At 36.3% G+C, this 23,448-nt stretch overlaps 8 protein-coding genes across 12 annotated transcripts; 4 read left to right on the plus strand and 4 right to left on the minus strand.

The window, feature by feature from the left end:
* The first annotated feature begins 1,387 nt into the window (after positions 1-1,387).
* Positions 1,388-5,347, plus strand: LOC110848729. Its single transcript, XM_022096011.2, has 9 exons — positions 1,388-2,081; positions 2,167-2,309; positions 2,403-2,630; positions 2,715-2,901; positions 3,869-4,205; positions 4,269-4,348; positions 4,420-4,537; positions 4,608-4,684; positions 4,746-5,347. Exons 1-9 carry the CDS (start codon positions 2,018-2,020, stop codon positions 4,832-4,834), a joined length of 1,323 nt encoding a protein of 440 aa, XP_021951703.1. The 5' UTR covers positions 1,388-2,017; the 3' UTR covers positions 4,835-5,347.
* LOC110848730 (ORM1-like protein 3) lies at positions 4,985-7,539 on the minus strand. 2 transcript variants are annotated; one of them, XM_022096014.2, is made up of 7 exons: positions 7,253-7,539; positions 6,380-6,481; positions 6,177-6,298; positions 6,041-6,085; positions 5,851-5,957; positions 5,671-5,766; positions 4,985-5,607 (listed from the first exon to the last, which is right to left on the minus strand). In XM_022096014.2, exons 2-7 carry the CDS (start codon positions 6,429-6,431, stop codon positions 5,568-5,570), a joined length of 462 nt encoding a protein of 153 aa, XP_021951706.1. In that variant the 5' UTR covers positions 6,432-6,481; positions 7,253-7,539; the 3' UTR covers positions 4,985-5,567. The 2 variants fall into 2 exon arrangements, with proteins under 2 accessions (XP_021951706.1, XP_021951704.1); XM_022096012.2 differs by having other exon boundaries at positions 7,155-7,538.
* Positions 7,540-7,727: 188 nt separating this feature from the next.
* LOC110848363 (nucleoside diphosphate-linked moiety X motif 8) lies at positions 7,728-9,910 on the minus strand. Of its 2 annotated transcripts, none has more exons than XM_022095564.2 (4): positions 9,649-9,910; positions 9,441-9,525; positions 8,816-9,376; positions 7,728-8,720 (listed from the first exon to the last, which is right to left on the minus strand). In XM_022095564.2, the coding sequence occupies exons 3-4, from the start codon at positions 9,369-9,371 to the stop codon at positions 8,398-8,400; spliced, it is 879 nt and encodes a 292-aa protein (XP_021951256.1). In that variant the 5' UTR covers positions 9,372-9,376; positions 9,441-9,525; positions 9,649-9,910; the 3' UTR covers positions 7,728-8,397. The 2 variants fall into 2 exon arrangements, with proteins under 2 accessions (XP_021951256.1, XP_021951255.1); XM_022095563.2 differs by having other exon boundaries at positions 9,441-9,576.
* Positions 9,911-10,013: 103 nt separating this feature from the next.
* LOC110848733 (calmodulin-like protein 4) lies at positions 10,014-11,664 on the minus strand. Of its 3 annotated transcripts, none has more exons than XM_022096019.2 (5): positions 11,539-11,664; positions 10,852-10,912; positions 10,651-10,785; positions 10,411-10,593; positions 10,014-10,339 (listed from the first exon to the last, which is right to left on the minus strand). In XM_022096019.2, the coding sequence occupies exons 2-5, from the start codon at positions 10,883-10,885 to the stop codon at positions 10,233-10,235; spliced, it is 459 nt and encodes a 152-aa protein (XP_021951711.1). In that variant the 5' UTR covers positions 10,886-10,912; positions 11,539-11,664; the 3' UTR covers positions 10,014-10,232. The 3 variants fall into 3 exon arrangements, with proteins under 3 accessions (XP_021951711.1, XP_021951710.1, XP_021951709.1); XM_022096018.2 differs by having other exon boundaries at positions 11,444-11,605; XM_022096017.2 differs by lacking the exon at positions 11,539-11,664 and adding an exon at positions 11,132-11,382.
* A 492-nt stretch (positions 11,665-12,156) lies between these two features.
* LOC110848616 (17-beta-hydroxysteroid dehydrogenase 13) lies at positions 12,157-14,215 on the plus strand. Its single transcript, XM_022095871.2, has 5 exons — positions 12,157-12,979; positions 13,060-13,266; positions 13,336-13,727; positions 13,795-13,920; positions 13,991-14,215. Exons 1-5 carry the CDS (start codon positions 12,833-12,835, stop codon positions 14,079-14,081), a joined length of 963 nt encoding a protein of 320 aa, XP_021951563.1. The 5' UTR covers positions 12,157-12,832; the 3' UTR covers positions 14,082-14,215.
* On the minus strand, positions 14,203-15,320 carry LOC110848617 (60S ribosomal protein L21). The gene is made up of 5 exons (XM_022095872.2): positions 15,189-15,320; positions 14,923-15,081; positions 14,672-14,805; positions 14,464-14,593; positions 14,203-14,361 (listed from the first exon to the last, which is right to left on the minus strand). Exons 2-5 carry the CDS (start codon positions 15,049-15,051, stop codon positions 14,272-14,274), a joined length of 483 nt encoding a protein of 160 aa, XP_021951564.1. The 5' UTR covers positions 15,052-15,081; positions 15,189-15,320; the 3' UTR covers positions 14,203-14,271.
* A 755-nt stretch (positions 15,321-16,075) lies between these two features.
* On the plus strand, positions 16,076-18,764 carry LOC118435325. Its single transcript, XM_035851247.1, has 9 exons — positions 16,076-16,319; positions 16,381-16,557; positions 16,631-16,790; positions 16,866-16,930; positions 16,991-17,029; positions 17,813-18,004; positions 18,068-18,350; positions 18,458-18,561; positions 18,624-18,764. Exons 1-9 carry the CDS (start codon positions 16,266-16,268, stop codon positions 18,651-18,653), a joined length of 1,104 nt encoding a protein of 367 aa, XP_035707140.1. The 5' UTR covers positions 16,076-16,265; the 3' UTR covers positions 18,654-18,764.
* Positions 18,765-18,866: 102 nt separating this feature from the next.
* LOC110849277 (long-chain fatty acid transport protein 4) lies at positions 18,867-23,273 on the plus strand. The gene is made up of 13 exons (XM_022096677.2): positions 18,867-19,110; positions 19,174-19,324; positions 19,396-19,521; positions 19,593-19,704; positions 19,781-20,120; positions 20,185-20,576; positions 20,655-20,945; positions 21,007-21,180; positions 21,244-21,399; positions 21,490-21,988; positions 22,057-22,519; positions 22,599-22,717; positions 22,801-23,273. The coding sequence occupies exons 1-10, from the start codon at positions 18,944-18,946 to the stop codon at positions 21,639-21,641; spliced, it is 2,061 nt and encodes a 686-aa protein (XP_021952369.2). The 5' UTR covers positions 18,867-18,943; the 3' UTR covers positions 21,642-21,988; positions 22,057-22,519; positions 22,599-22,717; positions 22,801-23,273.
* The last annotated feature ends 175 nt before the right edge of the window (positions 23,274-23,448 follow it).

Genomic DNA, 23,448 nt, shown 5'->3' on the forward strand with positions numbered 1-23,448 from the left:
GAGACATTTGGCAAAAGGGCCCTTTAATGCGGTGGTGGTGCGAGGAGTAGTCGTCGTCGTCGTGTAATAAGGGTTGCTTGCTAGAGCCGATGTCATCTGTCGTTTGTTCCTGTTGGCACAAAAGCTCATTATATTTACGACTATAATCATGTCCATGATCAAACGAGGTTTAATATTGGGAGGGAACGTGGGTTTAAATTCGGGAAGGAAGGTGATGTCGTCTCGATATGCTATGCACGCGTACCAAAAACCTGAATAAAAAAAGTACCCAGGAGCTGGACTCTATTCTACTCCGGTTCCGGATAAAAGTGTAGTAAGGAGCCATGTAGTAATACAAAAGGGATGCAATCTGCTCGTTTCGTAAAATTTGTTCAGTGTTGTTGGTTCAGTTAACTAAGGGGTCTTTCCTCCCAGTGCTCTTATGGGTGCACTGGCTTTATTCCAGTGTGGCGTGGTTTGGTGTGGTGTAGCTTGGCACACTTGGAGGGACTTGGCTCTCTTGTTCCGATCGGGTATTTAAGGACATGCTGGACGGTGGAAGGCATCAGTTTCACGGACGCAGCAGTCCTCCTCCCTTCATCCTCTGCTCCCTTGAAAAATTCTGAACCTTTACACAAATTTATTCCTCCACACTTTTCCCATTAATCGGACTTACATTAGATTTTTATCGTGCGAGATTTCGGGGCAACTTAAGTTCTTAATTTAGAATAAATTTCTGAAATTTATAAATTTTCTTGATACAATTACAACACATTTACAACAGGAGGACAGTTTTAGCAGGGAAAAAAGTTAGAGTAGCACACTTATTGCGACCCCATTATCAATCACCCTTTAAAGCGAGCCGAGAAAATTTCATTCATTTCTCTCTTGGAACACTTTTCTTTCATTCCATTCCATTATTGTGAGTTTGCCTGGGTAGAAAAAAATCCTTACCCTTCCAGCACACATATTACCACCTGGCCCTCACGTATCTTTCTATAGGGAAGAGCAAAGGTGTTTTAATTCCGCTGGTCGGTTGGTCGTTGGTTCGTTGTAGCATAGGCAGTCGGGACACCTGGCCCTTTAAACCTTGGAGTGAGGTAGCAGACGGTTGATATAGCTTGCTTTGCGGAGAGGGGACTTATTCCTTGGTGGTTGCTTTATAAGGGTGCTGGAAAGCAAAAGTGTCGAGGCAGTTGGTTGGAAACCTTCGAACGGGACACTTCTCACTTTTGAGAGGGTTCCTTCAAGGGGCAGGAAGTCTTGAAGAATTTCGAGTCTCAAGTTTCTCCCTTACTCAATCCTGTATCCTGTTCTTTGCAAACATTTTTTTTTCCTTTTCCTTGTTACATAACCCACCTAGTACACAAGTTGCAGCTGCCACACTGCTTTTCTAACGGAACAAGGATCTTGCAAGAGTGAATAGGACAACGATTTGGACTTGGACTTTGTGGGGAACCTGCCTGAGTGAAGCTTTGATTGTCCAAACGCAATTCTTGTGATTTTTTAATTCAAGATTTACGTATGGACATCGCCGCTTCATGATTGATTCGTCTGATCGAGAACGACAATTGGGTGCAGAAATTAAACGGTAAGTGAGTTCATCATTGTAAAGAAGTGTTGAGACGAGGGTGCTGTTTGTTTCGTAAGTTGCATTCATTTTCATCATTTTTGTGATAGTGAGATTTTAGCCCGAGCATTTATAGAATTTTGCTAGTCGAATTTTGTGACGATTTTGTGAGACATGGCGTTTTATTAGTAGTGACTAAACTTTTATTTCTTTATTATATTTAAAGTAGTGAAAGTTTTGCCTTGCCAACGAATTTTTCCGATTTAGTAAAATCTGTCAGGTTTTAGATACCCACAACTAAATATTTTCCTTCAATTCTCATTTTCATCTCGCGTCCACCGACCAACTTTGCTAAACATTAAAATCCTACACTTCTTAACCTCTGATTCCTAAACTCAGTTCCAAATTGGCAATTAGTTTATCATAACCACTTTCTCCGGTGCATCTCCTGCTCAAAAAACGGTAAAAATGGAGTGTGCCTGTCTTCCCAACAATGGGCCGGCTTTCACCGCAGAGCCCCACATGATTCCAGGTTTGATTTTCACTATCAAGAATTGTCACCTTTTTTCAGTACTTGAATAGAATTTATTTCTTCTCTACTTTCACCATTTTCTCAGGGTACATGGGTTACGTTCCCCAGTACAAATACAAATTTGGAAACACTTTTGCTGAACAAACGCACAAACTATTTCTGGATCCATGCGTCAATATGAGTCCACGTGCCGTGTTAACCGACGTTTGCCCTGAGGATTGCAGCTCGGTAGAATAATGTCATATCGTCAAATGCCTCAAACTACTTATCCCTATCCAAAACGCTTATCTATGTTTCTTGCACTCCTTCCGAACTCTGCAGGGTGGATTTCTCCAAAATGCAACAGGTTTCCGGTTTGGACAATGTGGCTGCAATGATCCGTACAAATGTGGGCGAGAACCACAGTTTTCATCGGGACGAAATCGAGGCCAGGGGACACAAGCTCCACGTTTCCAGACAATTATGAATCACACTTACGCCCCATTTTGTAACCGATTCTGCACAAAAACCTTTGAGCAGGACCAATGGCGCGACAAGCTTTTTACACGGGTAGGTGTGCTAATTTTTGCACTTACAATTTGCATGACTTCTTTAATTGCTTAGCTTACGCTTAATTAATTTTCACATATGTAGGAACGAGAAGCGTTGGATGGATGGCGGTATTGCTACAAGTCAAAGCCATGGGACCGCCCTGAACGAACAAAACCTTGGGATGGTGACCACGCCGAGTTCCGCCGCACTCAAGCCACTCTTCTTCCCCCAATGATGAAAGATGATCTTGACGTCCACCTCCGCGGATTTGATGGAATCGCACGACCCGGTATTTCGAATGATTTTGACCCTGCTCAGATCTCCTACACTGATAATTGCTCCTGCTAAAAAAATGAACGAAGCCACATAATTATTGACTGAGCAACATAATATTTTCATTAGAGGGCAAACAAATTATTCTCAAAACTGTCCTAAATGCATAGCTTTGTTGATTCGTATCGTAATGTAGCTTAATTACAGGAAGGGGAACATGGATAAAGTGTCATGTCAAACCCAATAATTCAGTCGTAGAGTCTGAAAAAAATGCTGCTTAAAATAAACTGTCTCAAGTTCCTCATATAAGTGCATATCAGCATCTCGGATAGATTAGATTGTACAGAAATGTCGGTAATGTTACCTTCTGTTATTTCTTGTTGTAGTACGTGCATGATGATGATGGCAGGTAAAAAGTATCATTAGTCAAAGTCTAGAGCGGATTTTCAACCCCTTCTTCTTGTTCCAACATTTGGTAATCTTTAAGAAAAACGGGAACACCTTTCTCCGGTCTGCTCTATATTTGCCACATGGCACTGGCACTATTATTGCATCCATTTACAACTCTTCACCTGCTCATGGAAAAAAGCTTGTTTGTGTTGTGTTATTGTGTGTACTTTCCTTTAAATTCAAACGGTTATGGCATTCGGCTCCACGCACGATGATGTAGTAATTGATGTCATGATTTGAGTATGATATTGATGACGAGAGAACGACAGAGAGACGTCATAGGGCAAGAATAAAGACAGAAATTCGGCTTCTCAACTCATAATTCGGAAGAATTTGAGAGAAGGTAAGATTATTTTGTTCGGAAGTGATTAGACGACCCCCTAGAAATAAGTTGTTGTAATATTTCCGGAAGTACAGTAGGGCTTGGCATTTCTTGGGGGTTGTTAAAGTCATTAGTGCCCTATGGCGTCTGTCCACCAGCGTCAAAATAATAATTAATTTAGTTGTTATATAAATCAATTTGCTTGCTTTAGGGGGCGATTGTGGCGAACCTGACCCATATGCAGTGACCTCGATACGATACAAAGCTGCAACCGGACCACGACAAGGAGTTGGGGCTTCTTCTTCAGCCGGTGCAACCTGTGGGGGTTCGTCGAATAATTCTAAATTTTCTGGTGCATCAAATTCCAAAGCGAATTGGAAACTACCGGCTGTACCTTCTGGGGGAAATAATTGTCCTCCATGTGAACTTTACCAACGCCATTATCGCGGAGTTGAGAAGGCTGCGGTGGATGCGGGATTAAAAGGAATTGTGAAACATCCTCTGTTTCCGGCCCCACAGGGAAACATGATTCGAGACGCTTTTTGCGAGTAAGTTGGATACCTGGAAGAGTCGGAATGAATTTGTACTCGAACATGTTTTGTTGATTACAGAGAGCTGGATGTTCTCCGGGAATTGAACAAGGAGCAAATGTCACCTGCCCCGTGTCGAGCTACTGATGGCGTAATTGAGGGTTAGTGCTCATTATACAACGAAATTATACACTAATATTGACCAAAATTGTCATAAACTATATATATTTAGAACTTGGAGAGCTTCCTATCATGACTTTACACAAAATGGCACAAAAGCGAGAAGACACATCAGGAAAATTTTATCCCGAAGAGAGAGGTCTGGCACGAGTCTGCAATCCAATTGGAAGGTAATTTGTGCATTCGCATAGTAGAAATGCAATAAGGTTGCTAAAATAACTTTTCCTAATTTGTGCATAGTTCTTACTTGACCGCGAGACCTTTCCGATGCAGTGCGATTTACAGATATTGCGAGCCACTCGGATCAACATATGCTGGTTAGTAATTTCAACAAGTAATATAATGAATAATTGGATAATAATTATTAAACCTGGACAGGACATGTCCCAGGAGAACAGTTCATTAATGGAGAGCACCGAGGAAAAGCAACACGAAACGCATTAAAATACATGACCTACCGAGTTTGACCCACATCCTACCAATCCTGCAAATTGGCTCTATTAACGAAATTATGATTTTCTAAATTTTGTTGCAAACTATGAAATTCTTGTCAAATGTGATGTGAACTGACAATAACAGAATGAATAAAAAGTAATTTCACACTAAAACACAATATATCGACCAGAATTAACTGTACGTTATATATTCAGCTATTACATTTCTGGAAATGGCAAGAATTGCCATACATTAAATGTTATTAAATATGTATAACTATTCAATTCTAAGCAGAATAATTTCGAGTTTATCGGATTCTAAAAATACAGAAATATGCTAACCTGTGTATTACGTTATCATTACTGGCGTTCTACGTTACATTTGAATTCTGGAAGAAATAGAAAATGAATAACTACTTATAGCCACAAATAAATACTAAAGATAGATCTCAATAATGTGCGATATAGGGGATTCGTTATTTACAAAAAAATGAAGGGTAGTATACTATATAACCATCAAGATTACATTAGCAATTAATGTAGTTGCAATAATTAAACATCCAGCTATAATTGATTGGGGGTTTTTACGGCTTTATATCTATTTATCAATCGCACTAAGGAATCACCTACAACCTGAGCTCTACGTGGCTATTGTATAATGACTCATCTCGAAAATATGTTGACATTCAAAGATTTGTAAATTGCAGAAATAGAATTGCATTCGAATAGATATTTCAAAGTCTCGTTGACAATCTTCTTTTACATTTTAATACTTGTTAATCCCAAAGAGACGGACACAGTGGAACCTATTTTTGTTTACACGAATTAACAACAATAGTACAAGAATATGAATATTTAATTAATCTTACTGGGGAAGTTTCGGAATAAGAACCAGCGTCATTGACACAAAGTTTGGAACGAAATGACTCGTATCGTATTTTGTGTAGAAAGAAACCAAGAAGAATCTACCACAAGAAGCAACAATATAAAGAAAATGCATAATGCATATCCAAAGATAAACGTTTAAATAGGATAAGTAAGTATCTTACAAGACGATTGGTACAATTGTGAGAAATTTGCGAGTACTTGTAAACTGAACCCCATAATCAATCTGTTCCCAATGTGTGAGACGCCTGGCTAGTCCTTGATCTTGAATCTATATGTAGAGATTATTTTATTAATTTGTGGTTTAGTTTAGCCATTCATTATATAATCAAGTATAAAATTTATGCATCTAACCTCCCAGGGAGCACCTTTTAGCACATGAAGGAAAATGAAATTGATCTGTAACAATAGTTAAAACATGAAATTATTACTTATCCTGCAACAATTAAATTGAGTCATCTGACGATGATAAATGATGATTCATTTATACAGTGTTGTGAATCAGATTAGTCAGCGTCCAAGCCATGGGAATCGAAAGAAATGGAATTGAGAGCAAAAAAAGGTGCAACATTGTAACAGCGATCCCGTACGTAAACCACATTCCCTTGCTTCCTAAAAAATAAAAATAAAATTATGTAAAACAATTACGCAAAATATTTCACTATTTATATTTCATAAAATATTAATATTTACTCAGCCATGACACGTTTGGATTGTCTTCTCCGTGACCTCCCACTTGAATCATTTTGGTGTCGTTGTAACTGCTCTCTCTATCTTATGTTTTAGCCAACGTTCCTAAAAACATGAATAATTTAATTAAAGCAATATATTCCGCTCAGACTGATGTTCAAGTTTATAATTTGTATCCTAAGCACACTTGCACTACACTCCGGCATCATTATGCATATTAGGTTAGCTATTACATATAGTTATCAGATTGTTTGACAACTGCCTACCACCACACCACCAAATAGATAAGGTGGAAAATCGTTCTATTGCTACAGTATGCTGCATGCCCAACTTATCGCATCCTGCTAAATACAGTACTGGTGATAAGGTCGTATCAGTAAATCGTCTTTGCCGTGCTAATAAATAAATCCCAAGTATAAAACATCAAACGTTTGCCAGTGGACACGATTCATAAATTATGCAAATGCAGGCGAAGGCTTCAATGATATAAAGGCTTTAAAATCATGATTTTTGATGAACATAATCTATATGCCATTCCAGTCGTTGTTGTACATATGTCCAACTCTCTTACAACTTACAAAATTACCTTAATTCGCAAATCTCAACTAAAATTTGATTATTAACATTAATAATCTAGATAGTACAAATCATATGTCATCAAGTACAACCTGTCAATCACAAACTTACTTGATTGCAAATAAAACGTCAAAATGCCCAAAATCTTAAGAAAATCCACCCTTAACTTAAATAGTCTGATACTACCAAAATAAAACCTTACCAATGATAATCAATACAGTTGATAGGCAGAAGGACAGATTTTATCTTTTTGCGTAAATAAACACAAGTGTTCGCTTAAAAATTCGAACTTGAACTAACCTTGCGCTTGTTGCTTTCCGAATGCAATGCCTGATCCGATGTGATGATGAGACGTAGAAAGAGAAAGAAATGCTCCCAGTTCTAACTTCGACAAAATATAAGTTTTTGCAAATTTGGACAAATAGGTTGTAAAATAGTTCTTTTTTGTTTGTTATTGTTGGCACATGTGCAACAGTTTACAGTTCAACAAACAACTTTCACAATTTATTGTTTGTTGGTATCCTTTGCACTAGTTTGCAGTGCAAACTTTGCACTTTTAGTTCAACTTTGTATCCGGTGGCATGCAAAGAGAGTTGCACAATGGCATCATATATATAAATGCATGGAGTTGTATAAATGTGACATAATTTATGTCCATATAGTTGTATGTTACATGTCTGAGAAAAGTTTGATTTTGTATTATATTTTTAATCTGTTGCAGTTAAAAATTCACGACTAAATTTGATATGATGAGTTTAATTCGTATGAAAATGTATTCCAATTAAAATGTAAACTTTTTATTCATGATAAATACATGCGTTCGTACATACATACGTTAAAAAGTCAATCAATAAACAATATTGCGAAATTGTATCAATTCAGTTTAGTTTCGGATTAGTTTCTTACTCTGACTTGAGAAAGTTCGACGGACATCACAACATAAGTAAACTTACCAAGTTCTACAAGTAAATGCGTACCAGACGCTGTCATTTATGGTTTTGAGCCCAACAACTATCATTAAGGTGAATATGCCCCAAACTATATTGACTAGATGATAACAGATAACAACCGAGTTGGAGTTGTATTACCAATTTCCAGCTAAAATTAAAGGAACTCGCAATTTAAGGTATAGACTATTTTTTGGCAAGTACTAGTAGTAATAATATGTAGACGGTACTTTGTACTAACCACCAGAACTGTTTTTAGTTCACAGCGACCACTAAAAATTGAACGGTGCACACCAATATTATTACAATAATTTGTGAAAATTTAGAAGGCACAACTTAACTTTTGATTGTACTTACATAACTCTTACAAAAAAGCACCATCACATTCTGATCTCCTCATAATTGAGTAAATTTCCGCTTTCACCAATTAGGTTTTTATGATTCAATCACAAGCAACAGATTAAAGCGTGAATTACAAAAATGTACTATTTGATATTCTCACAAATTTGGACTATTTTTCAATTTCTTTAACTGCAGATTCAGGTACGGTAACTTTCTCTCGTAAACATCGCCGGGAAGGAGGGCGAGCAGTGCAATATGCGTCACAAACGCGGTTAGTCCCCACAAATGAATTTCTTCAGTCCCAGGTCCACTGTAGACGTTTAAATTCTTCCACATTGGCATTCTGTAGCTTTGACCCATGAATTTTCTCTTTACACCTTCTTCCCAGTTCTTGGGGTCACATAAATGCTCAAGTGTAATGGTAAACGCATGATCAACTTCACTCGGATTGATCCTCAGTTTTGCAGGGTCCATTATCCCTTTGATATTATTACAAAATATATACATAAGCGGTTAATTTCATCTCATCAAAATCAAACAAAATTTATGCGCTTATCGGAAAATATTTCCTTACCTTTGACAAACCCAAGAACAGGAATCACTCCCATATTTGAAGCTATTGTGGGAAACATTCGCAACGTTGTCCAAATTTCGATGTCATTCGGATGGATTCCTAATTCTTCGTGCGTTTCCCTCACCGCACCGGCGATCGGACAACCTTTATCTTCCGGGTCTAGACTCCCACCCGGAAATGAAATTTCTCCTCTGTGCGTGGTTAATTGGAGTGACCTCAAATTGTAGAGCAAGGACGGTTTTCCATTCTTATCGAAACAGAGAGGAAGAAGAACTGCTGCCTTGCGGTACTCGGGGTTGTCTTGGTTAGACAAGTTCTTGAAATTGAGATTGCAATTGTCCCTGTCCAACGAAAGAATTTGCGTTGTTCTTAACTTGTTCTCGGGAGAGAGGACGTACGCCCAGTCAAAGAATTGGCTCTGGCCTCCTCCGCAGGTTGAAGTTGTCGTGGATGCCGACACGGGGAGTGGGGACGTCATTGAAGAGGAAGTGCTGATGGTTAAAATGTTTCTTTGGAGCTTGTTCACATTAGACGAGCTGCGACGAACAATTATCATCCTACCTATAATTCAAGAAAGAGGTCAATCAGTAGTTGATTAATATAAAGCTGAAACGTGATAACTTACCAAGTGAACCCCAGCCTAATTTAACGTCACTTTCGTCTGAGCAATTTGGAACAAGTTATTGCTCTGACTTGAGCTTAATATCGCACTACCGGAATAGAACAATTAGTTGTATTTTTCGGAACCTCTTAATGGCGAGCTAATAGTATGTACATATTAAATGAGCATAAATTTAACATAAATTAACCAAAAATTTTCCACAAGTACTTACATATTCCAATTAAATTAAAGTGCAATCTTTAGTTGAGCTACTTGAGCTGAGCAGTAATGAGCAAATTGTTTATTCAAGTATAACACTGACGCAAGTTGTGTGTGTCACACAACTGACGAGAAAAAGACGTAAGCATTTTTGTACAAACTTCTAATTAAAAGTAAAAATTTGAATAATTTTGTGTTGTGATTTAATTTTGAATTATCGGATGATGTTCAATGGTGAGGTGAATGGGTTTTCGCAATGAATGTTGATCTTTGAACTTCACATGAACTGAAATTCGCAAATGATTCCAATCTCCCCGTGAATCGCTGCCGTTGTTCAACAAGCCCCAATATGCAAATAGACAAATAATGTGATTTCTAGGCAAATTTATGATTATCATTTATTTTGGGTACATGCACTTATCAAACAGCTAATAGCTAAGCTAATATACATAAAACAATTTTAGTAAAACAGTAGGGTAGCTGTAATAGCTTAATAATAATTAGTTGTACCTTGATACATCATGAAAATTTAAACTACGAATATATGCATAAATATTTTGCTTAGATTAATAAATACTATTGATCATTGACTGGTTATCAATAATAGTCTGGAATTGGGGCACACACGATCCGGACAAAATCTGCATATTTGACATTAGCGTTTGGATTTGCACTGATGTTAGCTTCTCGAAATATTTGATCGACTGCAAGAGAAGGACAATTATTTCAAATTAAATAATAAATTCAGCTACACTTAAACTAATCTAAGGATTACCTTCTCGAGGGCTTAATTTTTCTCCCCAACGTCCCAAAATGTGTTTCAATTCTTTTGCAGGAATTGTCCCTTTACCGGATGGATCTGCTGATTTAAACGCTTCAAGAATCTCATCGGGTATCTTTTCCTTTTGATGATGAGAGTGCATCACGTCCAGAAAATCGGCGAATGACATTTTCCCACCTGAAGTAGTCTAATTATGGACAAAGACCTGAAATTTCTGAATTTTTTTAAACGAACCTTTCTCTTGGAGATACTTTTTCAGCTCTGGCATCGTCGGACTTTCTCCCAGCGAACGCATTATGAGACTCAACTCATCTAGGGTCCGAATCATGCCACCATTTCTGGCGTTGAGGTAAAAGCACTCCCTGAATTCTGGGAAGATAAAATTGTACATAATTTTTATAAATATGTAAAAAAACATGTAATTAAAATCCTTACCATCGATATCTTGTTCACGAAAAAATCTAGCCATTTTTCTCTCAAATAGTGATCACAAAGTCTAGAATAAAGTATAAATATTTGGAGTTATTTCATGATTTTCTGCAGTATTTGAACTATGTACTAAGAATTTTGACCAATGAAGACGTCAATTCTGCTTGTTGATTTTAGAAATAGAGATATTCAAAAGAAGAGACGAGTGAGAAATCAACTCGTCTATAAATGACACGGTCTAATTGCTTTCCTTGCCAATTGAGGTGTCAAAAAAAGAATCACTTACTGTTATTTCCTTTTTGCTAAAACTCTTTTTGATAGTGCTAAAATTGAGTCTATTTCCGTCCAACAGAGATTATACCAAAATTTGTGGAATTACAGTAAATCGGAGCCTGAACTTATTTAATGGAATGGAACTGCTCCCAAAGGTGATGATGATGATATGATGCTTAATTGGTCATGGAATGATTATCTCATGTTTCACACACATATTATCAGGTGTATTGGTGATAAGAATGCAGAATGGCACGTCAGTGATTAGTAAATAGACGATTCGTCAAAGGCATCGTTAATGCCAACGTTAAAATTCACAGCTTACCCGAATTTGATACGATGTAAATGAATCAATTGATTATAGATCAAAATTAGATCTATGTACCTACAGCTGAATGAAATTAAACTCAAAATATTTACCTGAGTCGAACTACTTAAGTAATTAGCTGAACAGGTGTGCTATGTATTTTACTGGTTAGTTTTAGCATAGGTTTAACAGTGAATGAATGAATACAAGTGACCAGACAGGAAGGAAAGGGTTTAAAGCACAGCATGATATGTTATTCATTTTTATGAGGGAATGATATTGCATCCATTGTTGCACTGGGAAGGATTAATAATACACACACACCTTCGGACAACAATGCGGTATAACAGGACAACATAATGTACTATGTAGCACATACATAAGTACATTTCATACATAGAAGATAGTTGATAGGAGATAGATTCATGCAGAATTTATGTACATTTATTAAGCCTGTATTGTAAAGGGGTAATTCGATTTTCTGCAAAAATCTTTGTAATAAGCTGCAAAATTTTGATATCTCATAGTCAAAATTTAACTTGTTGCTTTCTTTCAACCCTATGTCAGATATGTTAGGCACAAACATGCAAGATAGGATGAACAGTGTGTTACGTAGTATAGACAAAAGTCGACTTTGTATGCAATGTTGGTACAAGCCATATGTACGTGCAAGTTCACCCCTTTTTGCATATGTATGCAGTTATGTAAGATGTAAGATGTAAGTGTTGGGCAAGACTTTACAACCAAATTATAAACATAAGGGTTGGTTAACTTCTTAATTTCACTCCTATGTATTTGGCATATTCTAATCCCAGCAGGAAAAAGAATATCTCAAACCATTGCACGGACACTTGCTCAATAATTAAGACAAGGCAACACATACCAAACCGATTATTATTAAATAACTATAAATACACATGATAAAATTATAAAGTGCAAAGTTTCTTGGGATTAGAACAATTCAAACCTCACTTCCGGAATGTGATTTATGTACATTCAGCGTTCATTTCATTGGATTGAGATTGCCTGGGTACATCGTTTGAGTATATAATACCCCGTGCTCATTTATGTAAATGCTTATAATTAAAGCCATACATATATACACATTTCGTTGAATTTAATCATCATAAAGGAAAAATGGACTTGGCCCAGACTGAAATACGTAGTCCACCAGTCGGACTTCACTCTATTTACTTAGCTCGCCCACAAATTGCTTATCAAAGTGTCTCATCAGTGATTAGCTTATGCCATGAACTTGCCAAGTAGTAGGTATTGAAATAAAAATAATATAAGATTACATGTTCTCCAGTTCTGATTGAGACGAGATACACAGACACGGAAGAGTTATTTAATCAAAGGATTTTTATATTTTTTAAAGAAAAAGTGTTCAGTGAAGTTTTTTTTAAAATGGAAACTGGAAATCCAGCTTCAATGACTGACAGAATTTTAAGCTTGATATTATTTATTATCCACGTTGTGGAAGCTTACTTGGAAGCAATTTACAGATTTTTTATCCCAGTTAATCAACGTTCGTTAACTGGAGAGATCATTCTGGTGAGTGAGATGAGACATATTCATGTCCATTAAGTAATCAGTATCATAATTAAAGATTCATAAATTATGTAAATCTACAGGTCACCGGATCTGCAAATGGTTTTGGCAAAGCGATATGCCAGCATTTGTCTCAATTTAAAGTAACTTTGGTCTTATGGGATTGTGACAAATTGGCGAACTACGCTACCACCAAAGAACTCCAACTATTAGAGACGACAAAAGCCAGAATATTTCCCTACCATGTCGATATTTCGTCGAGGGATAATGTCGAAGCTGTTGCGGCAAAAGTGAGTCGTTTAGTTATGCAATATGCAAAATTTAGCATGGCAAATAATTTTTTGTTCTGTCCACAACAGGTCAAAGAAGACGTTGGCGATGTCAGCATTATAATTAACAATGCTGGGATTGCTCCCATCGGGCCGTTTCTCTCGACTGATCCGGATCTTCTCGAAAAAACGTTTCAAGTCAATGTGCTTTCTCATTTTTGGATTTTGCGTGTATTTTTACCACGCATGATAGAGAATCATCATGGTCACATTGCTACAGTGAGTTCCATCGGGGCGTTTAAGCAAGATCCTGGGTGCGTACCGTACTTTGGAACGAAGGCTGCAGTGCATGGATACATTGAAAGTTTAAAGTTACAAATGTCTCAATTGAACGCGCATGGGATCAAGTTCACCACAATTTACCCGTATTTTATGGACACGGGAATGATAAAGGAGGTCAAATATGCAGAAAACTCTAAATTGTAAGGTTGACTAATTACCAATTTTTTTAAGCATAACGATCTAATTAAGTAAACATGTATTATCTAGGATAAGAAAACTTTTGCCAATCATGAACCCTGCGGATGTTGCTGAAAAATTCATCGAAGGAATACGAAGAAATTACGAGTATGTGTACTGCCCATCCTTCATGCCATATCTTTTACCACTTGACAAGTGAGTTTCTAATAAAAAATTGAATTTTGAATTAGCTGAATTATGTAATACCTTAATTAATATTCGATAGGTTCTTGCCACTAAAACTGCGGAGAGAACTTCAAGTATTATTTGACAATCAAATGGAACATCCAGCCTTTCCTAGGCCAAGCAGACATTAACTAAATTGCAAACAGATTCAGAGATATATGACCAGTTATTTTTATAATGTTAAATTTTACCAAACTAGATATTCACAATGTTTTCTAAATTAGCGAAAAACGAATAAAAACCGTATACGGATCGAAAAGTGTAACCTTCTTAACAAAAGTTTTATTTCTCCTGTTTTCATCATTAACACAAGAGATTAAATTACGCTATGAATTCATAGGGGATGGGTTGGAGGAGTTGGGGAGCGTTGCCTTTTGTGCTAACAAAATGTGCTGTTCTTGGCTGTTTAGGCTGAAAAATACAAATCAAAATCAAAATTAATTCACTGTTATTTTATGTTCATAAATACGTATCATTCGATAAGTGATTCTACATAGACAAATTTCTATCTACCTGTCTTTTACAGACGACTCGGATGCCCTTGGTCTTCGCCTCCCTCTTCAGCTTCTCGTTCTCCTGAACTCGGTCCAAAAAGTCTGTTCGGCACTTGGAATGAGTCACGTGCTCAACTCGGACATTAATTCTACACAAAGATGAGAACAACAGTTAAATTAACCAATTCTGCCAGATTAATTATGACATCCATCAAGACAATACGCACCGCTTGGCCAAGATCTTGCCACGGATCTTCTTATTTACGATGACTCCTAGAGCTCGCTTCGTGACATTATAGACGCGGCCCGTCTTGCCGTGATAGTAACGATAGGGCATTCCACTTTGGACAGCTCCATTTCCCTAATTAAATCAAAAAAACACAATATTTAAAATACATGTTGCAAATGCATTTCGACCAACGAAATCACCAATATCACTATACACTTTCTCTCAAAACTGCCACTGATTTCCGCTCACCTTAATGTCTACGATGTCGCCGACCTTATACACTTTCATGTACGTGCCGAGGGGAATGGTACCCTTTTTCCCGAACCGACGGGAAAAAAGGTCTCTCGTACCTCTTCTATATCCTTTAGGATTCGTCATATTGTTGTTGTTACTCTATATGCTCTATTCCTGCAAAACACAATTTACAAAGTTATTATATTATAAGGTCAAAATTATTTTAACTAACAATTAACTTTTTGAAACAAAATTGTATTTATTATTCGTTTTAGACTTACCGAGCTGAGGAGTGAAAAGATCCGACAAAATGTGCTGCACAGGTTGAAATTTAGTGTGGCAATGCGGCCGGTGGTGATCGTGGCGGTGGCAAGAGGGCGACTCTGCGGTGGAAAGGAGAGTTGATGCCGGAAATATGAGACGAAGTCACATTTCCCTGTCTCAAATTCCCATGTTTTTGCACGCACGACGTTTACAGTATTCTTTGTTTTATTCCTATTTTCTAACTTATCGTAAATATGAGATTTTATCAAGGTGATTGATTAGCATATCATGTCACGTGGTGAAAATAAATCTACAAAACAGACACAAATTGTAATGTTGAATTATTATCAAACCCAATTTATTAGGTTAGTGAAAACCTTTATAGACGCGGAATTATAAAACAAAATCAGTCGCAAGCATGGATGTATAGTAAACTTAACAAACGTTAAATTAAATGTTATTATAATATTGAAAGTAATAAGAAGGATTGTCATCGCCTTTAATGCATAAGAAATTATGTACACGTTATTTTTAATTTAATTTAATTTTACTTGCAGAAAAAGTGGCAAATATTTATTGTGCAATGGACCATTTCATTTTATGTTCTCACTATAACGAACATGTACTTACATATTTATAATGGCAATTATTTCAAGTTTCGGAATTCGACTACAAATGTACAACTTGTCCATTTTACGCAGGATGAGCAATTGAAAAATTGGATCTAACCAAATGACACACACACACACATTTATTATAATTTGCGTATACCTACCAACCCTCCATTATTGGCTGGACAATAAAAGCAATTAGTTGCGAGAGCCATTACAAATCGAGATTTATTCATAAAACCGGACTCTTCATTCCTCTTGTACACCATTTGTCTTTCTGACCTATTCTGAGGCTTTTGTTCTTTTTAGGCAAAATTTAATTTGGAATTCCACAGACAAAAAACAGCTCGTAGTAAATAAATAAAAGAGATTTTGCTTGCTTAGTTTTATTCTGCGGTGCGATGAAATCTCATGGTCATTTTGTAAACGGTAAAGGGCGATGATACAAGTGTGAAGGACATACCAATATTTCCATTCCTCATCATGGTCACTATTCTCACTCTGCCTGTGATCTTCTTGAGCATTTCGAATTCTCAGGTTTGACAAAACTTGAACATGTAAGTAATCGTATACATAATGGTTGAACGATTTATTACAGGGCCTCATATTCTCAAAAATTCAAAACATTTGTACCAATGAAGAATATCTTACGCCATACGAGTATCCAATAACTTGCTGCGAAGGGGTCGCACTAACGCCGGGAATATCTTTCGAAAAATTTTGGACAAGCTGTGCAACTCCGGACGATTCGGAACAATATATAAATGAAACTTTGGTAAGTACGAAGTGTAGTCAAACTTGTGAGGTTAATTTTTTCATAAGAAAAATTTCGACTTTTGAATGCACAGTGGAGAGTTTACAATTGCATTGTTCAAAAGCACTTAGAAGAATCTGGCAAGAATAATTTAACGCTCGAGAATTTTGCCCATATTATGACCATGCACTATCCAGCAGAAAAAAGAATTGCCATCTTTGACAGAATCTGCAAAAGCTCTGAATTGGCATATGGTATTATTATTATTAGGACATTACTATAAATTAATGGAGTGCTTGTTAATCATTGTTATTAAATATTTTTCCTAGCTAACGGTGGCAATCTTGAAGTGTTAAAAGGGATAAGACGAAAGTATTATGAAATCGAGTTACAAGTGAGTATTTTATAATTTTTGTGAGATTGTGCCATGTGCAGTAAAATATTTGTTTCGCAGGTGTGCGCAAAAAGTAATGCGGTCAGTTACGGCAAAAAGGTACGTAAATAAATGGATGGATGTTAGTATTTACTTATTTCTAGCTTAATTATAGTGATGGTGATCAATTTGATCGTTTTTACAACTACGTAAGGTCCTGAATTTTACTTAGTTACGTGTGTATATACACACGTAACTAACAAGGGACACTCACGACCTGTCGTTTGAGTCCAGGGTACCCACTATGTTTTTTAGAATCTACTAGGACCCCAGATGAAGGATTCATTCTTATTTCCGTGTAAAACTCATATTTGGCGCCATGGCGTGGCGCCAAATTCGCCAAATTTGATGGTTTTTCATTTTAAAACCGCCATAACTTTTGAAATCCTGGACGGATTTTCAAAATTTTTGGCAAAAATCATGACAAGGAGTTCAACTTTGGTATTCTATGAAATTTTTTCCAAAATTATCACTTTTAACTTTTCACAAAATTTCGAAATTTCGGGTTAGTCGAAAAAATGCTAAAATTATCTCAAAAATTAGAAATTTTGTATTTTTATTTTTTTCTCAAAAATTTCGACTTTTCTGATCATTTTAAGCTTAAAACTTGAAAATCCGACATAAACTGCAAAAGTTATGGGGGTTTGAAATTGGTCGAAAATGCAAATTTTTAAGTTTGGCGCCACGCCATTGGGCCAAATATGAGTTTTACACGGAAATAAGAATGAATCCTTTATCAGGGGTCCCAGTAGATTCTAAAAAACATAGTGGGTACCCTGGACTCAAACGACAGGTCGTGAGTGTCCCTTGTAAGTAAAATTCAGGACCTTGGTATTCATGTAGATGATGGTATTTCCGTCGTATGAAAAATTCTACATGCGAGGAGGACAATGTCTCAATTCTGAAATTCCAATTGATCCAACATACTATCCGAGGGCGTCTGAAAAAGATGTACTTGACACGTGGAAAACACTTCTTGAAATTGTGAGCGAAAATGATAACGACAAAACTAAAGGATGTGATATTCAAAAAGTGGTAATACTTTATTTTTTAACTAAAATAGATAAATAGTTTACTAAAACGTTGCTTTATATCAAGTGCGACTTGTACTCTGGTTGGATTTCAAACGAAATTGCAACCACGGATGAAATATTTGCGACTCCGGATTTTCGTAAAATGTTTAATCAAATAAAACCATCTTGGGCGAATAAAAATGTTACGGAAATACTTCAAATGAAACTGGATGAATATTGGATTACTGCATTCTCCGGCTACAATACTGCAGATTTTCGAATTTTAAGCGGATCAATGAAACGAAAAGAGCTAGAAAATCGTGCAATCAAAGAAGCTGAAAAGTATTTTGATGCCAAGCTAAAATTTGGTAGGTTAATTATTAGCTAAGCAGGTTTTTTTTAAACATATTTACGCCACATTTACTTATTTGCATATTTACATATTTACATATTTAAACATGCTTATAAATTTTAGAATTTTTTGGTACCCGGGATGAACCTAAAGCTAAAGCAATGATGATTTCATGCATGATTCCAAACTTTATGAAATCTTCCATGTCAGAGTCTTTCACTTATTTGGTGAGTTTTTATCAATGCATATCCAATTAACGAATAATATGAAATATGACAATAATTTCCAGTTTTGCCGAAGATCTTCTTTAAGAAATTGAGGTAGTCGCCGCAGTCATCGATTCCAGAAATCTATCAAAAATGACCCGATAACATAATCAATTTATATGTCGTACTGGATGCATAATAAATTACTAATTATGAAAATAAAATTTATTAATTCATTGGTAATTATTATCCATTCAAGCACCATTAGTATTAATTGTATTAAATTATACTCATTTCAAGCTTGTAATGGAAGTAGGAGGGTTGTGTCTTAATTTCAAGATTTATGTACATATGTCTCATCAAGAACTATATCAATTAAAATTTCACTCTGTAGTGCAGTTGTATGTATATACAATTAGCTAAAGTTTTGCAGTGGTGCATCCCTGAAAAACTATTAAAAATCATGGATCCGAAATTTTGGTTGTATCTTTCTCTCTTCATCTCAAGTTTAATCTGTCAGTTGCAAACTTTCATTGTTCACACGATTAAAACACTTCCTCGAGACTTAACGTAAGACAGCTTATATTTTAATGTAGTTTCTATCAACTTATTGATTTGTACATGTAATCACAGGGCTTTGTACCGAATTCACAAAGTGAAACTTTGGTTGACTTGGTTCAAACTGAGAAATGTGACAGTGGGTCAATTATTCGATGACGTAGTGAAAGAATGTCCAGACAAAATTTGCTTCTATTTCGAAGCAGAGAAATGGACATTTTCTCAGGTTTTAGATTTTGAACAATATTTTATTTTACGCATGCTCAGGAATTATGCACATATTCAAAACACTTCTAGGTTCAAGAATATTCTTATAAAGTTCAAGCATACTTTTTGGAAAAGGGATTTCAAAAAGGTGACTGCATCGCTTTGATGATGTCAAATAGACCTGAGTTTGTCTGTCTGTGGTTAGGATTGAGCAGAGTAGGGCTCTAAATTATAGTTTAATTTGCAAGTAATAACAAAAATTAAACAATTAAACATAAATACGATAGATTGGAGTAATCACGAGCTGGATCAATGTCAATTTGAAACAAGACTCTCTCATCCACTGCTTAAAAATTGGAAATACAAGGGCAGCAATCATCGGGGAGGAATTCTTCAAAGGTTCATGAATATTTTACGGCGATATCTGAATAAGTATATTTGTCAGATATGAATAAGTTTCACTCTTGTTTTCTAGATATTTCAGCAATCTATCCAACCACAACTAATTTCCTTCCAGATAACTTTGTATGGTTTATGTTCAACAAGTTGAAACCGTCATCAAAGACTAATAAGAAACCAATTTCTCCCCGTATCATCAAAACCACGCCAAAAAATCTAAACGAAATTTCTCAACTAGAGGATAATACCACTCCCACAAATAAGTTTTGTCCAATACATTTGCTACCCGAACTGGTGGAGATTTGCTATAAAAAGCCCTCTTATAAAAAGAAAGTTCACTTTGACGATGTGCTATGTTACGTTTTTACATCTGGCACTACAGGTTTGGCGAAGGCGGCTTTGATGACCCATTCAAGGTATGCGGCATAAATACATTTCAATCATGAAATAAAATTAGAAAAATTTACCATTATCTTTCAGAATGATTGCAATGGTATATGGTCCAAATTATATGATCGGCTTACAGAGCGAAGATATCCTTTACACGCCTCTTCCTCTGTACCACGTTCAAGGAGGGATTTGTGGCGTTGGGCAAGCACTTCTATTCGGACTGAGTCAAGTTATGGTCCCAAAATTTTCAGTTTCGCGATTTTGGCAAGACTGTGTCAAGCATAATGCAACCGTTGCTCAATATTTGGGAGAAGTTTGTCGATATCTTTTAAAACATTCTTCCCCTCTTGAGAGAGCGCATTCGGTCAAAATTTTGTTTGGAAATGGAATGAAAACCGACATTTGGAAGACATTCTTGAATAGATTTAATTATCCGGTGATTGCAGAATTGTACGGAGCTTCGGAAGGAAATTGTCAGCTGGGTATGACGACTTATCTTTATTACTTATCAGAACGACTTATTCGAATAAATTTGCATATCAAACATGTTTTGTGTTTAGGAAATTTTGAAGGAGTTATTGGATCATGTGGGTCAAGTCTGTTTGGGCTTATGGGTCACCTCTTCCCCCCTGCCATAGAATTATTCAAAGTTGACCAGGACACTGGTGACCTGCTTCGAGATCCTGACACCGGATTAGCCCTGCCTTGCGAAGTGAACGAGCATGGGGAATTATTGGGACTGATTTCGGACGGACCATTACGTGAATTTCTTGGGTACACTGATCATGAAGCCACAAAGGACAAGGTTGCTTTCGATATAAAGTGCAGTGGAGATCGGTATTTCAGAAGTGGTAAGAAGATGAACTGAACACAATGGAATTTCAGTATAATTAAGACATGTGCCATGTTCAGGAGACATTATGTATCTGGATAATCTCAATTATTTCCACTTTGTCGATCGACTGGGTTCATCGTTTCGTTGGAAGGGAGAAAATGTGTCGTCGGAAGAAGTCACGATTGGTCTCGGTCGAATTGTGGGATTGGACAAGGACATTGTCACATTTGGAGTCTCGATACCGCATACTGGTCAATTGTCTAAATTATTAAAATTATGAAAAAAAAATATTAAAAACCCTAAATATCGCATAGATGGAAATGCTGGGATGACAGTGATTGCCGTGAATTCGATCGATCAGAAGAAGATATCGGATCTAGTTACGCGTATAAATTCTCGTGTGAATGAAGTCCTGCCGTCATATGCGAGACCAATTTTCATCCGCTTTGTTGGTGACATTGACGCAACAGGTGTGGTGCAAATAAATATTAGATAAGTAAATAAATTATGGTTCATCATTATTCATTTATTCATTTTTTTTACTTCCTTTTCACCTTCAGGAACTTATAAACTGCAGAAATTGGCGTTACAAAAGGATGGTTATGAAATTTCAAGTATTGCAGACCCATTGTACTTCTTTTCAGAGGGGAAATATACAGAATTTACAAAAGAATTGTATGAAAAAGTGATGCATGGAATGTTAAGATTCTAATTCTGCATGGTTTGTATACATGTTTGATTGATTATCATCATTTGATACTGGTATTTAACTCTGCAACTATTATCTTAAGCATATTCTATGATTATGCATTGTTATCAAATATGCAGGTTTAATCTTTAACTCGTTATTGTCTCTGGTAATCTTAAATCATTTGTTCTACTCACAACTATCTAATCTGCGCCTGATAATGTTATTTGAAAGCTTAACCAAAAAATTAAAACATTAACTCTGGATTCGACAGTTGTCACTTATTATTTATTTCTGAATAAACTGTGAAAAGTGAAAACATGAAACTGTCAATATTACTCATTTTGTTCATAACGACTTGTTGGATTAAGGTAAAACAAATTTTATGTAAATAACACTGCTGTATCGTACTTATCAAAATAATGTATTTTATACATAGGACACAACCCAGCAGTCATACCCACCTGGGAAGGAAACTCTTTATTATGGATTCTTCTTCGACGAAATTGTCGCAACTTCCCTTAAAAACGTGACAGAAACTTACTTTGCTGCTTGCGTCGACAAAATCCCAGAGTTTAAAGAGTTTATGGAATCAGTAATTCAAAACACAAGTGTGACCGATATTTACAAATACTTTGTCAAACCATTGGATCCGAACGAACTAATCTTCGACCCCTTTTACCACGTCACAGCAAAATATTGTGGGGACGATGATTGTTCTCAGTACAAAAGTCTTGTCGAGTCTCATTTGAATCATAACTTTGAAATGCAACTTGTCGGCTATTACATGACTCGTCGAACATTTGGTGTGAGGGTTAATCTGACGTTGGAACAGGAAGACGTGTATGATAACTATGGTACGAAAAGGACGGAATATTTCGAATTGACGCGAGGAATTAGAGGTAACTTTTTAATTATCTAACATTTAACCTATCAGTAGTTCTAGTATGCATTAATTAATTAATTAATTAAATCTTACAGTACCAAACCGCCCTTCAGCCTTACCAGGAATAAGATTGGAGAATATCCCACCCCCAATCGATTTCAATCCCACCAACAACATAGCTCATATCACGCTTGGCGTTGCCCCAAAAATCTCCGTATGTAATCTAACCGTATTTTTTCAATGTGACCATAATGAACTTTTGTTGTACTATTACTAACATTTTTACACTTTTTTCAGGCTGTCACGACTGGAACAGATCTGAGGGAAATACTTGTTTTTGAGAAAAATGCAAGCTTTCCTGCCAACCGTTTTCCTATCGAAATGGACAAGGAAGGAGATTTGCAAGGAACGACTGCAACTGTGGTCCAGTACGCGGGGGGTGAAGAATTTGGGGACGCCTTTGTTGTCTATCCTTCCGTAAAAGTTTTAGCAAATGCAAACTTTGAAGCTTATTTGAAACCCAGGTCGTCGTCGTCGTCTGTGCTAACTGCCTCGTCTTTAATGTTTTTGATGACTTTATGTACTTTAGTCTAATGGTAGATAGTGGTTTTTACTGGGGGGGATATTTACTAATTAGTAAGCACTTTAAGAATAATGCTGGATTTGAAATTTTAATTAAGTATGAAGGCTATTTATTGGCATCAACTATCAACTACATAAAAATCTGCCAATAAAAACTTTGGTCACCAAATATTTGACAAAATATCATTCTTTATCGTCTTGTCTTTCTATTTCTATTGTAAAATTGAGACTGTTCAGTTCACACTGTGAACTGAACTGACAACTAAATGCATGCTGATGAACTGTGAACTTCACAGTTCATCAGCATGCATACATTTTTAGTTGTCAGTCTCAAGTCTCAACTAGCTCAGTGTTTGCTGAAAA

The sequence above is a fragment of the Folsomia candida genome, unplaced genomic scaffold (genome assembly GCF_002217175.1).
Source record: "Folsomia candida strain VU population unplaced genomic scaffold, ASM221717v1 Fcan01_Sc004, whole genome shotgun sequence".
In the NCBI taxonomy this organism is placed as follows: Eukaryota; Metazoa; Arthropoda; class Collembola; order Entomobryomorpha; family Isotomidae; genus Folsomia; species Folsomia candida.